This window comes from Capricornis sumatraensis, chromosome X (assembly GCF_032405125.1).
Source record: "Capricornis sumatraensis isolate serow.1 chromosome X, serow.2, whole genome shotgun sequence".
Taxonomy (NCBI): Eukaryota; Metazoa; Chordata; class Mammalia; order Artiodactyla; family Bovidae; genus Capricornis; species Capricornis sumatraensis.
The window spans coordinates 146,949,552-146,963,199 of NC_091092.1; the positions used below are offsets into that span (position 1 = coordinate 146,949,552).

Below are 13,648 nucleotides of genomic sequence, written 5' to 3' on the forward strand. Positions count from 1 at the left end.
TTTCAAGGAAAAGATCTATTATCTTCATACGTATGATTGGGACACATTGCTGCTTCGATGCTGCTCGGATTCTTCCTTCGTTTTTTTCTTTGAGCCTGAAAGGAGAGTAAAAGGTTGTTGAGCTTTCTAGGGTTAATATCATATTGCCCAGAGGGGGAATTATAAAAGAAAAACCGTTTTTGATGGAAACAGTGTAGAAATTTTCCTACAAGATTCATTCCGCAGAAGTTCATCTGTGTGTGTTTGCCCCTGTGTGGTTGCATAGAATTACCACCTGGTGAAATTAGTTGTGAGCAGTCTGGTATCAAGTCTTATGTTGAGAGGTACTACATTACGTATTCAGAGCTGTGAAATGTAGGAGATTGTAAACTAAGTGACTTCTGTAGGCTCATATTTCATCAGGGACGTGTAGTGGCTACAAAGTCTTTCATTCCCAGTGGGCTTCCCCAGCAATCATCATAACTCACAGCTCAGGGCATCACACCACCCCCATTGTCCTCAAAGCATCTTTCTGTGGAGTCTAGACCATGTCAGTCTTTAGATATCTAATCCAAATACTTAAGGAAGTCTGAGCTTTTGGCCAGCGGCAATGTGAAATGTTCTGTCATCCCATTCTTTTTGAAAATTGATTTTTATTGATGTGTAGTTGATGTGCAATGTTGTATTACAGGAACAGGAAAGTCACTCGGTCGTGTCCGACTCTTTGCGGCCCCATGGACTGTAGCCTACCAGGCTCCTCTGTCCATGGGATTTTCCAGGCAATAGTACTGGAGTGGATTGCCATTTCCTTCTCCAGCGGATCTTCCTGACCCAGGGATCGAACCCGAGTCTCCCGCATTGTAGACAGATGCTTTATGTTGTATTAGTGTCACATATAGAGGAAAGTAATTCATCTATACATTTGTTGTTTCCGAGTCACTAAGGTGTGTCCCAGGGATAGAACCAGCCTCTCCTGTGTTTCCTGCATTGGCAGGCAGTTTCTCGACCTCTGAGTCACCTTGGAAACCCTCATTAATATATATATATATGTGTGTGTGTGTGTGTGTGTGTGTGTGTGAGTGTGTGTGTAGGTAAATGTATACCTTTTTATCGATTTTTCTTCTTTCATGTTATTAAAAGACATTGACTATAGTTTGTTGTGCTATCCAGTAGATCTCTTCAGTTTATTTTATATATTTTACTGTGTATCTGCTCATCTGAAACTCCTAATTTACCCTTTGGTAACCATTAATTTTCTCTATGTTTGAGAGTCTGATTCTGTTTTATTAATGGTTCGTTTGCATCATGCTTTAGACTCCGCATAGAAGTGACAGCATATATTTGTGTTTCTCTTTCTGACTTAATTTCTCTCAGTAAGACCATCTCTAGGTCCTTCCACGTTGCTGCAAATGACATTATTTCATTCTTTTTCATGACTGGGTAATATGACATTGTGTATGTATCCCATTCTTAAAGCAGTTGAAAATACCCTCCCACCTTCCCCTCCCCCAAATGTTAACCTACAGAAAAGAAACTCAGCCTTGCTATCTGTCACACGTCTACTCACCCAACTGATGTTCTCTGTTCTTGCAGAGGACAGTTGTCTGTGAAAGAGAATGAATAAGGGGAAAGATGACCACGGACATGCCTCTGTTTCCAAGGATTATTTCAAAGCAGCTTTTATAACAGATATCTCTGTGAAAGGAAAATTTGATATGAATGTCCTAGTGATATGTTTTCATTTCAGATACCTACTGTCCTCTGGGGCTTTACCTGTTTTGATGACATTTTCTATATTTTCATTTGGAAGCCCCCTTTTACTGTTCAGCTCCTGACACTTCTGAAGTTCTTCTTGAGTGAAGCTGTCTCCTCTGCCTGGATTTCATAGCAAACAGGGCAGAAGAGGTGTGCATGAGAATCCTTTATCGTTATAGAGAGTCACCTGGCTCCTACCTGTAGTGTCCAGCAGCAGCATTGCTCTCCCCATCACCTAAACTCTGCTCTCCAGGTAGTGTTCCACAGACGTGCCTGAATGTGCTCACAGGTCTTCCGGTTTTTCCATGGGGTGGAGTCCGCATGGTTAACATGTTATCATGTCCCCATTCTCACAACTCCTGAGTGAGCTGCAGATCATTCACCTGTGAGCTTAAGCTCACAGTGAGATGCAATCCTTCGTGGTATACTGAAGAAGTTCATGGCGAGTCTGAGACTCAGAATTCCTCCCAACTCTAACTCTTCCTGTTTACTTTGTGTGCATTCTAGAATTCCATCCCTGGGGTTTTCATGAACCCTCATGCAATGAATGGAGCGGGGAATGATTTGGAATTATCAAAAGCACACTGACCCCCCAGTGAGACGGTGCAGGACCTTACGTTCCTTGCCCCACCCCTGACATTTTCTGCCTGCCTTTTGTCTGTGAAAGATTTTAGTCAAAGAATACGTTTAATCAGAGAATTGAGGATGTAGATAGCAAAGGAAAACAGACAAAGGAGATGAAATAATAATAATGTAGTCATGAAGCAAAGACAAGGACTTGCGGTTCCTCCGCAAGGGCAGTAGATATTATTCTGGGTCATATCCTGCGAGCTGTCTTACAGACACTGAAACCCCCACCCAGTGGACAAGTTTACTACCTGATAACCAGACTGCAGCCACGACAGCAGCTGCCATGATTTAGAGAACTGACGTCCAGGAGATGGGAACATAGCGACCCTGGAACTGAAGATTAACTGTACCGAATACATCAAGATAATGCTGGTCACCCGCTCATGGCCAATTTCAAAACGGCTGTCAGAGCTGACTGCTGTTTCTGCAAGAAGCCCCTTCCCTCTGTCTACAAGAGCTCCTGCCCCACTGGTTGCCAGTTGTGGGGTGGGGCAGTCAGCCTTTGGACAGAAGTCGACCCTCCCGCTTTGTTTTCAGCACATGAACGAAAGCAGGCATTCCTTCCTACGGAGCTGGGCTCTTAGTTGGCTTTTGAAAGGCGGGCAGCAAGAACCCACATTTGGTAAAAACATCACATGGCCCACTCAGGGATTCGTTCAGGCTTTGTCATCCTCAAATATGACACAGAACAGCCATCTACCTCCGATGCCCATATAATAGCAGAAAGGATAACGGGATGTCAGAGAACCCAGGGGATTGCACGGATGGCAGAATGATTGACATGCCTGTCCACACTTCCTCTGCGGGATTCAGTGTCATTGAGAGGTATTTGCAGAGCTTTGTGTTCAAGTTCGGGCAGTACTTTAAACATTGTGACAAAGAAGAAAGAGTTTGTTGTAGAGATGAATGCAGCCATGGGCGTGACCTGTGAGCCAGCTAAACTCAGATTAAACCTTGGTTCTCTTTGGCGTCAGGACCTGGCAACTCTGTTGTGTGATACTTGGTGAGAAACTCATGGAGCTTCCTGGAATATTTCATTTGGAATCTGGGACAAGTGTATCTCATGTTTAAAAATGCCATCTGATAGAATTCCCAGTAGATACATGTCCTCATTATTCTCACAGACAAACTTTCTATATCCCTGACTCATGTCGCATGAAGTCTGAATTCTCTGTGTAAACACACGTCTGTTCCAGGGTTCTTCATATGGTGTGCTACGGTTAGTTGCTCAGTCCTATCTGACTCTGATCCCATGAACTCTTATCCCATGAACTCTTGCCTGCCAGGCTCCTCTGTCCATGGGATTCTCCAGCCAAGAATACTGGAGTGGGTTCATATGCTCTCCTCCAGGGATTTCCTGACCCAGGGAGAGAATCCAAGTGCCCTACATTGCAGGTGAGTTCTTTCCTGTCTGAGCAGCAGTGAAGCCATAATATAAAGTATGTGTGTACTTCTCACATTAGTATAAAAATGCTGATCATAGGAACACATCTACTTTGTACTGGATAAACTACAGTATGTACCAACACCTTCAGTTATTTTTGTGATCTTCTCTCCATCATCGTTTCCAAAATAAGTTACCACCATGTTGTCCGATACATAAATCAACTGCAAAACATTTGTACCCGTGACTGTAACAGAAAAAGAAGAAATCAAGCCTCAATACGATCAACTTCTTTTCTTTTCATTTGACCGCGTCTTCTTGTTCACATGCTATCATCAGTCTTCCCTCGGATGGTGAACCTTATCTCACTGACATTTCTAGCGGTGTGTTGCTGAAACCAGTTCAGACAGCTGGTGAACTAGGAAAACTTTCTCCACACCCCTTTCTTCTGAAGATAAAAGACTTCCAGCCTTCTAGACTCAGCAGTCTGTGGACGAGGCAACGTTTCTCATTGCAGCTGTAGTAAGTGTTGACCCTCAGCCGTCTCATACCAGCTCACAAGCTCTAACTGTTAAATTGTCAAGAGTTTTGTGATCCAATATGGAGGTGCAGTCATGGTTAGAAAGGAATTCTAATAATTTGAATGAATCATAGTAAAATAAAAGTTAAGGCCCAATCCAGAGTTATTTCTTAGTACAAGAGCTTAAAAAGAGAGGTACAAATGAATCTATTGCAAACTGTGGGACATACACACTCTGCAGTGATTTCAGATTAGATCCTGTGGCTGTGTGTCCACAATTGAAATTAGAAAAGATTCATCAGACAGAGATTAGAATCCCCTGTTCTACATTTTTTCCATGAAAGTGAAATATATGGACACTTGATCACTTAATATATTACAGTATTGATATTAATATTTGAGAATTATTTTCTGTTATTTTCAACTACAGAGATAGAATCTCTGTTAATACAGCTTTCAAATTATAGATTGATATTTGTATTTGAGAATTATTTCTCCTTATTTTAAGCTATAGAGATAGAAGCCTATGGTATAAAGTCCCTTTCAATTCTGTAAAATTAGTTTAAACTTTGGGGCTCTTATTTTAGCTGTTGTAATTTTTGGGCTTTAAGTTAATCATGTTCTACTTACTAAACTTGCTAATGAAGAACCTTTAATATTTAAAGAATTTCTTTAGTTTTTGCAAATTTGATCATGTAGGTCAAATGAAACAAAAAAATTTTGAGAGAGTTGTTACAGTCCTAAGTAGGTTATCACACTTCTCCATGCCCAAGGAACATGAGGAGTCAGTGTTCTGGAGCTTTTTCTCAGAGACCATCAGTGGCCACATTCCAACCTTGCACCTCATCCTGGTGTTGTGGGACAGAATTGATTGCTGAAAAGTTAAATGGCTTTTCCAAGGTTGCATTGGTAATAAGTACAGGAAATAGTTCACCCATCCAGAAATCTAGTTGTCTTGGATGAAACAGAGACTATCCATCTAAACATGTTCCATGGTTTTCTGTAAGACATCTCTTCTGAAAAGCTCAAACACTCACACTCTATGACGTAAACATCTCCTTCTTGTCTCTTTAGCACTTCTGTGAATAACTGACATCTCCCGTCATCCCTGAAAACCAAACAGACAAGACATTCCTTCGGACTGTTCATTTCCCAGGGCTTGAGGACACCCTTCCGTGAATAGAGTTCACACACCCAACTTCACAGCCATAACTCACACCTCTCACTGCACATTGGAGATGGGATCCCATGTCAGAAGTCAACAGACTGCTTGTTTTCAGGTGGCTCAGATTGTGCTTACTTGGTGTAAAATGTAAGAGAGGGGTATTTGCAGTCGTTGATACATTCAATCTGATGATAGTAACACCTCAGCGGGCCCCCTTTCACAATCTTCTCCTTGTTATCTGCGTAAATGGTGTGCCACTCTCCTGTAACCTAACAAGGAAGGTGTCTGTTAACATCAGTCAATCTCTTTTCTGGTCCACCACCAATACACAGCAGTGTCTTGGTTCTGCATTTACCACAGATGAGAAGTACATTGAATCTTATTAAGCACAAGATTGGAAAAGGTCAGTTTTCATTCCAATCCCAAAGAAAGGTAGTGCCAAAGAATGCTCTAACTACTCCACAACTGAACTCATCTCACATGCTAGTAAAGTAATGCTTAAAATTCTCCAAGTCAGGATTCAGCAATACATGAACCATGGAATTTCAGATGTTCAAGCTAGTTTTAGAGAAGGCAGAGGAACCAGAGATCAAATGACCAATATCTGCTGGATCATCAAAAAAGCAAGAGAGTTCCAGAGAAACATCTATTTCTGCTTTATTGACTATGCCAAAGCCTTTGACTTTGTGGATCACAAGAAACTGTGGAAAATTCTGAAAGAGATGGGAATACCAGACCACCTAACCTGCCTCTTGAGAAACCTATATGCAGGTCAGGAAGCAACAGTTAGAACTAGACATGGAACAACAGACTGGTTCCAAATAGGAAAAGGAGTACGTCAAGGTTGTATATTGTCATCCTCCTTATTTAACTTATATGCAGAGTACATCATGAAAAACGCTGGGCTGGAAGAAGCACAAGCTGGAATCAAGATTGCCGGGAGCAATATTAATAACCTCAGATATGCATATGACACCACCCTTATGGCAGAAAGTGAAGAAGCACTAAGGAGCCTCTTGATGAAAGTGAAAGAGGAGAGTGAAACAGTTGGCTTAAAGCTCAACATTCAGAAAAGTAAGATCATGGCATCTGGTCCCATCACTTCATGGGAAATAGATGGAGAAACAGTGGAAACAGTGTTCAGACTTTATTTTTTTGGACTCCAACATCACTGCAAATGGTGACTGCACCCATGAAATTAAAAGACACTTACTCCTTTGAAGAAAAGTTATGACCAACCTAGATAGCATATTGAAAATCAGAGACATTACTTTGCCAACAAAGGTCCACCTAGTCAAAGCTATTGTTTTTCCAGTAGTATGTATGGATGTGAGAGTTGGGCTATAAAGAATGCTGAGTGCCAAAGAATTAATGCTTTTGAACTGTGGTGTTGGAGAAGACTCTTGAGAGTCCCTTGGACTGCAAGGAGATCCAACCAGTCCCTCCTAAAGGAGATCAGTCCTGAATATTCATTGGAAGGACTGATGCTGAAGCTGAAACTCCAGTGCTTTCACCACATGATGTGGAGAACTGACTCATTGGAAAAGACCCTGATGCTGGGCAAGATTGAAGGTGGGAGGAGAAGGGGACGACAGATGATGATATGGTTGGGTGGCATCACAGACTTGATGGACATGAGTTTGAGCAAACTCTGGGAGTTGGTGATGGACAGGGAAGCTGGCTGTGCTGCAGTCCATGGGACGGCAAAGAGTCAGACACCACTGAGCGACTGAACTAATTGAAGCAAAGAAGAGTTCTACTTCCTACCTTGCTGAATCACATGACATGATATCATGATTTCTGTTGGAACAGAAAGCATAGAATTCATAGGTTTCGCACAGAATTCAGAGTTTTTTGTAATCACTAAAACAATTCCAGTAAAGACCATGATAGTTCTTAACTTTCTGAAGGTTAGCATGTTAGGCTCTTTTTGTCATTGTTTTATTTTATTTTACCTATAGACAAGAAGAAAAATACCAAGAGCCGATAGACAGAGCATTGTATTGCGTTCATGTATATATGTGAACCATAATGTGTACAATCTGGTTGTACAAGTATGGCAAAAGCAATACAATATTGTAAAGTAGTTAACCTCCAATTAAAATAAATAAATTTGTATTAAAAATAAAATAAAATCATAAAAAAAGAATATCTTTGTCATACGCACACACAACATCTGACATACACACATTACACACACACGCACAATAATGCAAGCAAGACCTGCTAGCAGATCAGCTCATTCTGGATACCTTTGAGGGGTCTATCTCAGTTGCAGTTTCTGGGGCCCCACAAACCAGACCAAGGAGGAGAGTCAGGAACACAACCTTCATCTTTGGACTCTTGTCGTACTTCTAGACAAGGTGAGGGCGCCCCAGTTGTTGGAGAGGTTGTGAATTGGTTTCACTTTTTATAGGATACGTCTCTTGGCGGAATACATATTGATCAAACAGTGGTTGATCTCAATACCTTGGATACATAGACATTGTCTTCTGACATCCTGCTTGGCAGCTGAGCTTTTTGACATTCTGTGCTTCTTATATACACTTCCTGTCTAGATTGCTGGGAGAAATATCAATAACCTCAGATATGCAGATGACACCACCCTTATGGCAGAAAGTGAAGAGGAACTAAAAAGCTTCGTGATGAAAGTGAAAGAGGAGAGTGAAAATTAACTTAAAGCTCAACATTCAGAAAATGAAGGTCATGGCATCTGGTCCCATCACTTCATGGGAAATAGATGGGGAAACAGTGGAAATAGTGTCAGACTTTATTTTTGGGGGCTCCAAAATTACTGCAGATTGTGACTGCAGCCATGAAATTAAAAGACGCTTACTCCTTGGAGGAAAAGTGGTGACCAACCTAGATAGCATATTGAAAAGCAGAGACATTACTTTGCCGACTCAGGTCCGTCTATTCAAGGCTATGGTTTTTCCAGTAGTCATGTATGGATGTGAGAGTTGGACTGTGAAGAAGGCTGAGTGCTGAAGAATTGATGCTTTTGACCTGTGGTGTTGGAGAAGACTCTTGAGAGTCCCTTGGACTGCAAGGAGATCCAACCAGTCCATTCAGAAGGAGATCAGCCCTGGGATTTCTTTGGAGGGAATGATGCTAAAGCTGAAACTCCAGTCCTTTGGCCACCTCATGCGAAGAGTTGACTCATTGGAAAAGACTCTGATGCTGGGAGGGATTGTGGGCAGGAGGAGAAGGGGACGGCCGAGGATGAGATGGCTGGATGGCATCACGGACTCGATGGACGTGAATCTGAGTGAACTCCGGGAGTTGGTGATGGACAGGGAGGCCTGGCGTGCTGCGATTCATGGGGTCGCAGAGAGTCGGACACGACTGAGCGCCTGAACTGAACTGAACTGACTTATTCCTTTCACACCGAAGAGGTCTCTTTAAGTTTATTTTCTAAAACTAAAGATGGGACTGTCCTGTTTAAGAAGATCAATATGTGGTATCTCTACCAGGAATCAGTTTTCAGGGAATTCCTCCTAGGGGTCTCTGTTTTTTTATATTGAAATTGTAGTATAGTCGATGTACAATTTTTTGTTGTTGTTGTTACAGGTATACCGTATAGGTACTCATAATTTTATTTCTCCTTTTGAAGTTGTAAAAATATTGGCTTTCCCCTCCTTTGTTGTACAATCTTTATTTTTCAATCTTTGTCCATTATTCATTTTATGCATAGTACTGTGTGCCTTATTCCACTCCTCCTGAGTGAGTGTTTCCGACTTCTTTCCCTCAGCATATTTATTTGAATAAACATCTATATATTTTTACAGACTCCATTACCATTGCCCCTGCAAACTATTGTCAGGATATGTCCCATTGTTATTCATTCCAGTGTTGACGGATACGTGTTCATAGACAAGTCTTTGTAAGGAACTGACCGTGTTGTCTTGTGGGTAGAGACTTGGGTGTGGAACTGCTCAGTCTCAATGCCTTCTGATTTTCAACTTTGCCAACAGGAGATGAGACTTTCCATTGCTCCATCCTTGCCAGGACTCAATATGGTCAGTTGTTTTCATTTCAGAGATTATAATAAGGGTGTGACTGTATCCAGTTACAGAAGTAACTTTCATTTCCTGAATGAATTAAGTGGTGGGATTGCCGTGTGTCTATTTTCTCTGTTAAGGATCTCTGCAAATCATCTGTTCATTCCTGAGTGAATTATGTTTTTTTTTTTTTAATTTGTAGGTTTTTAATATAGTCTGGATTGAGTCCTTTTTCAGATATAGATGTGCCAATATTTTTCCCCACTTGCTGGGGAAAGCTCTTGTGCTTTCTTTAGGGTGTCTCTCAGAGATGTAAATATTTTGACTGAGGCTTAGTTACTAGCGTACTGTTCCCAGTGTGGGATCCTGGTTGGCATATATTCTAATCAGTAACCACCTAATGTTGGTCACAGAATATCTGCCTGTGTTTTGCCTCTAGAGTCTTTCTTGCTTTTGGTCTCACATACAGGTCTATGAGTCTCTCTGTGTCAGTTGTAAAACAAGGAGCAATGAGGGGGTCGAAGCTTTTTTTTCTATTTGGCATATGAATTCACAATTTCTCCAAAAGTCTTCTCTATATGATTATTATTTTCTACTGAATATCTTTTGTAGGTATTCAGTTCAGTTCCGTCGCTCAGTCATGTCCGACTCTTTGTGACCCAATGAACCGCAGCACGCCAGGTCTCCCTGTCCACCACCAACTCCTGGAGTCCACCCAAACTCCAGGTCCATTGAGTCGGTGATGCCATCCAGCCATCTCATCCTCTGTCATCCCCTTCTCAGCCTGCCATCAATCTTTCCCAGCATCAGGGTCTTTTAAAATGAGTCAACTCTTCGTATGAGGTGGCCAAAGCATTGGAGTTTCAGCTTCAGCATCAGTCCTTCCAATGAACACCCAGAACTGATCTCCTTTAGGATTGACTGATTGGATCTCCTTGCAGTCCAAGGGACTCTCAAGAGTCTTCTCCAACACCACAGTTTGTAAGTATATCCAAAATCTATTTGTATATTCCTGTCCCTTCCACAAGAGCAGATTTGTGTGTGTGTTGGTTTGTGTTTCCCCATTCTTGGTGCCTTTATTTTTGGCAAGGTTAAAGATAGTTGGAACATGAAGATCATATGACTAACCTTCAACATGTTTGTGTCCTAAACAAAGTGTTCATGGTTCAGAAGCTTGTGAAAATAGAATTTCTCATCCATTTATGGATCATTAGAATATTATATATTTCTGTTGATTTTCACAAAGGATGTCTAAAATAGCAAGACATTAGTTTTGTTACATTTTGGAGCCAAAATAAATAATCACTGGGTAAATGCTGGCCACAGAGTCCTCAACGTATGCCAATATCACATTAAAACATAAGGCTTTAATTGACAGAAGTTCTACTTTTTTTTTTTTGTATGCATTTTTCTGTTCAGTGATAATTATCTGAAGACCTCCTATGGCTTATAGAAAGATGTAAGAACAGCATTTTGACTACGGAGCTGAACTGAATAGTACTTCACGCGTACATGTCAATCACTTAGAGCAGAAATTTAAGTGTTTTTAATCTCATATACACACAAACACACACACACGTACATGGGATAGCTGTGTGAGGAGACAGATCACTTAGAGCAGAAATTTAAGTGTTTTTAATCTCATATACACACAAACACACACACATGTACATGGGATAGCTGTGTGAGGAGACAGATGAGTTAGTTCTCTTGTTTCTTATGTCAATCAGCCGTGTCATTTATTCTTTCACTCTTCCTTACTACTCCTTAACCCCCTGCAAACTTCTAACTGTTTGTACATCCACATTGGTTAAACGTGGTCCACTTGTCATATATCCCTCTTCCCCAGGATCTGATATATCGTCAACTGGATAAAGATCCTTGAAAATGATTTTTTAACCAAAATTTTTTTTAATGGTTCGTATTTCCTGCCTGATTCGTAATGTTGCTTTCATTATTCAAACTGCAGCTTTTTCTCTTAGAAGTTTTAAACTCTTGTAGCGGTGTGGCTCGTGGTGACGGTTCTCTCTTTCGGGCTCTTTGCCTCAAGCACAGTTGATGGAGTGCATGGGTGTGCTTGTCGTACAGCATGCGGAATCTTCCCAGATGAGGAATTCAATCTGTGTCCCCTGCATTGGCAGGTGGATTCTGAACCACTGGACCCCTAGCGAAGTCCCTCTGCTCAGTTACTTTTTTCTGTTTCTTAGTTTTGCTTCTTGTTTTAGGCTGGCTTGCTCAGGTGAGACCTAAGTGAGCATAGCTTCCTTCTTCCCGGGGCTATTAGCAGCTGTCCTCCACACCTTCCCAGTAGCAACACTGGACACCTTCCAACCTGGGGGGCTCACGTTCAGTGTCATATCTCTTTGCCATTTGACGCAGCTCATGGGGATCTCACAGCAAGAATACTGGAGTGGTTTGGCACTCCCCTCTTCCAGGGGATCACGTTCTGCCAGAACTCTTCACAGTGACACGTTTGTCATTGGTGGCCCTACACGAAATGGCTCATAGCTTCACTGAGGCATGCAAGCCCCTTTAGCACACAAGGCAGTCATCCATGAAGGGAGTATAGCATAGACATCAACCAATATTTTTCTGGATTCTGTCAACAACTCTAGTCAAAGGACACCAATATCTTGACCTTGGAGAGCCGTGTGTGGTTGTAACATGCATTCAAGGTGCGTGCAGCTTACGATGAGCCCTGGCAGGGAACATGCCCAGTGCCCTGTTTTGTCTTCCCTTTCACTCCACAGCCTTTCAGCTGCACCCAGCCTTTCATGTCCTGAGGAGCCTACCAGAGGTCTCCAGAGTGGTCTAGGACTGCCTAACCTTTCCCATCCCCCTCACACATTTTTCCTGGTCTCCTGCCTCTTCGAGTGGCATGACCTATGTGATGCCAAAGATGTTCCTTTTTTAAAATCAGTTGGCACCAATCAATAGCTATTGCTTTGAAAAATATCTGATGAGGATCTTTTATGCAGAGCTTTAGGTAACTCTGCACCTGCAGCAAGGCCTCTGCTTCTGGGGTTTGAGCTGGAGAATAGCCCCCTTAGTCGGACACCACAGACCCCATGCTTTGTAAACACCATCAGTGCTCTTTCTTTAGTAAACACTGTTCACTTTTGTTGTATGTGTGTGTGTGTGCTTGGTTGATAAATCGTGTCTGATCTTGCGATCCTGACCCCATGAACTAGCCCACCAGGCTCCTCTGTCCATAGGATTCTCCAGGCAAGAACACTGCCATTTCCTCCTCCAGGGCCCTTCTTGACCTTGGGATTAACCTGTGTCTCATGCAGCTCTTGCATTTGTAGGTATATTTTCTTTACCACTGCACCCCCAGGTAGCCCATGTAAGACTGCATCCAAAATCCTTTCCACCCCTGCAGCCCCACAGCGGATGAATGCTGCTTAACCCCATAGTTGTGCTGTTTTCAGGGGCCACACTGAACAACTCAGATTCTGTTTGTAGTTGTCTTGACTAACCAATCCCGTCTCTCATGTGACATCTGGTTGGAATCTTATATTGCCATATACAACTACCATCCATGGTATATTCACTCTTCTTGGAAAGACACTTGCATGATTCACACCATGCGTCCTAAACAGAGTTATTTCCCCTTTCCTTGAACACTCGATTTGCTGCAGAGTTGAAATTACATGTTTTGTGCATTTGGAAATATAGCACCTTTGTTCACTACACATATGTGCTTTAATTGATTTATTGATCAGTTTAGGAATCCAGTAACATCAGCAAGAACAGAGGACATTCATAGTTGGAAAGCTGTGGGTTCAGATTCTTGATTTCCTGGGAGAGAAGAAATGATGATTTCAAGGAAAAAGTCTATTATCTTCATCTGGATGATTGGGACACATTAGTGCTTCGGTGCTGCTCATATGCTTACTTCATTTATTTCTTTAAACATAAAACAAATGTAAAACATTGTTGAGCTGATTAGGATGAACATGATGTTGGTGATAGCATGAAAGAGAAAAGAGAAGCAGTGGATGGTGGACCCAGTGGAGAAATTTCCCTGCACCTTTCACAGAAGTCCTTCTGTGAGTGGGGCCGTGTAGGATTATCTTACAAGACCCTTTTCACAGAAGTCCCTCTGTGTGTGTCCCTGTGGGCTTGCATAGCATTACCACTTGGTGAAATTAGCGGTGAGCAGTCCTGCATCAGCTCGTCTGCTGAGAGTCGCTAGGTTACATATTCAGAGG

General features: G+C 42.0%; 1 protein-coding gene across 1 annotated transcript; it reads right to left on the bottom strand.

The window, feature by feature from the left end:
* Positions 1-24: 24 nt before the first annotated feature.
* Positions 25-7,766, bottom strand: LOC138071982 (allergen Bos d 2-like). Its single transcript, XM_068963339.1, has 6 exons — positions 7,686-7,766; positions 5,569-5,702; positions 5,306-5,376; positions 3,888-3,995; positions 1,753-1,854; positions 25-95 (listed from the first exon to the last, which is right to left on the bottom strand). The coding sequence occupies exons 1-6, from the start codon at positions 7,764-7,766 to the stop codon at positions 25-27; spliced, it is 567 nt and encodes a 188-aa protein (XP_068819440.1).
* Positions 7,767-13,648: the final 5,882 nt, after the last annotated feature.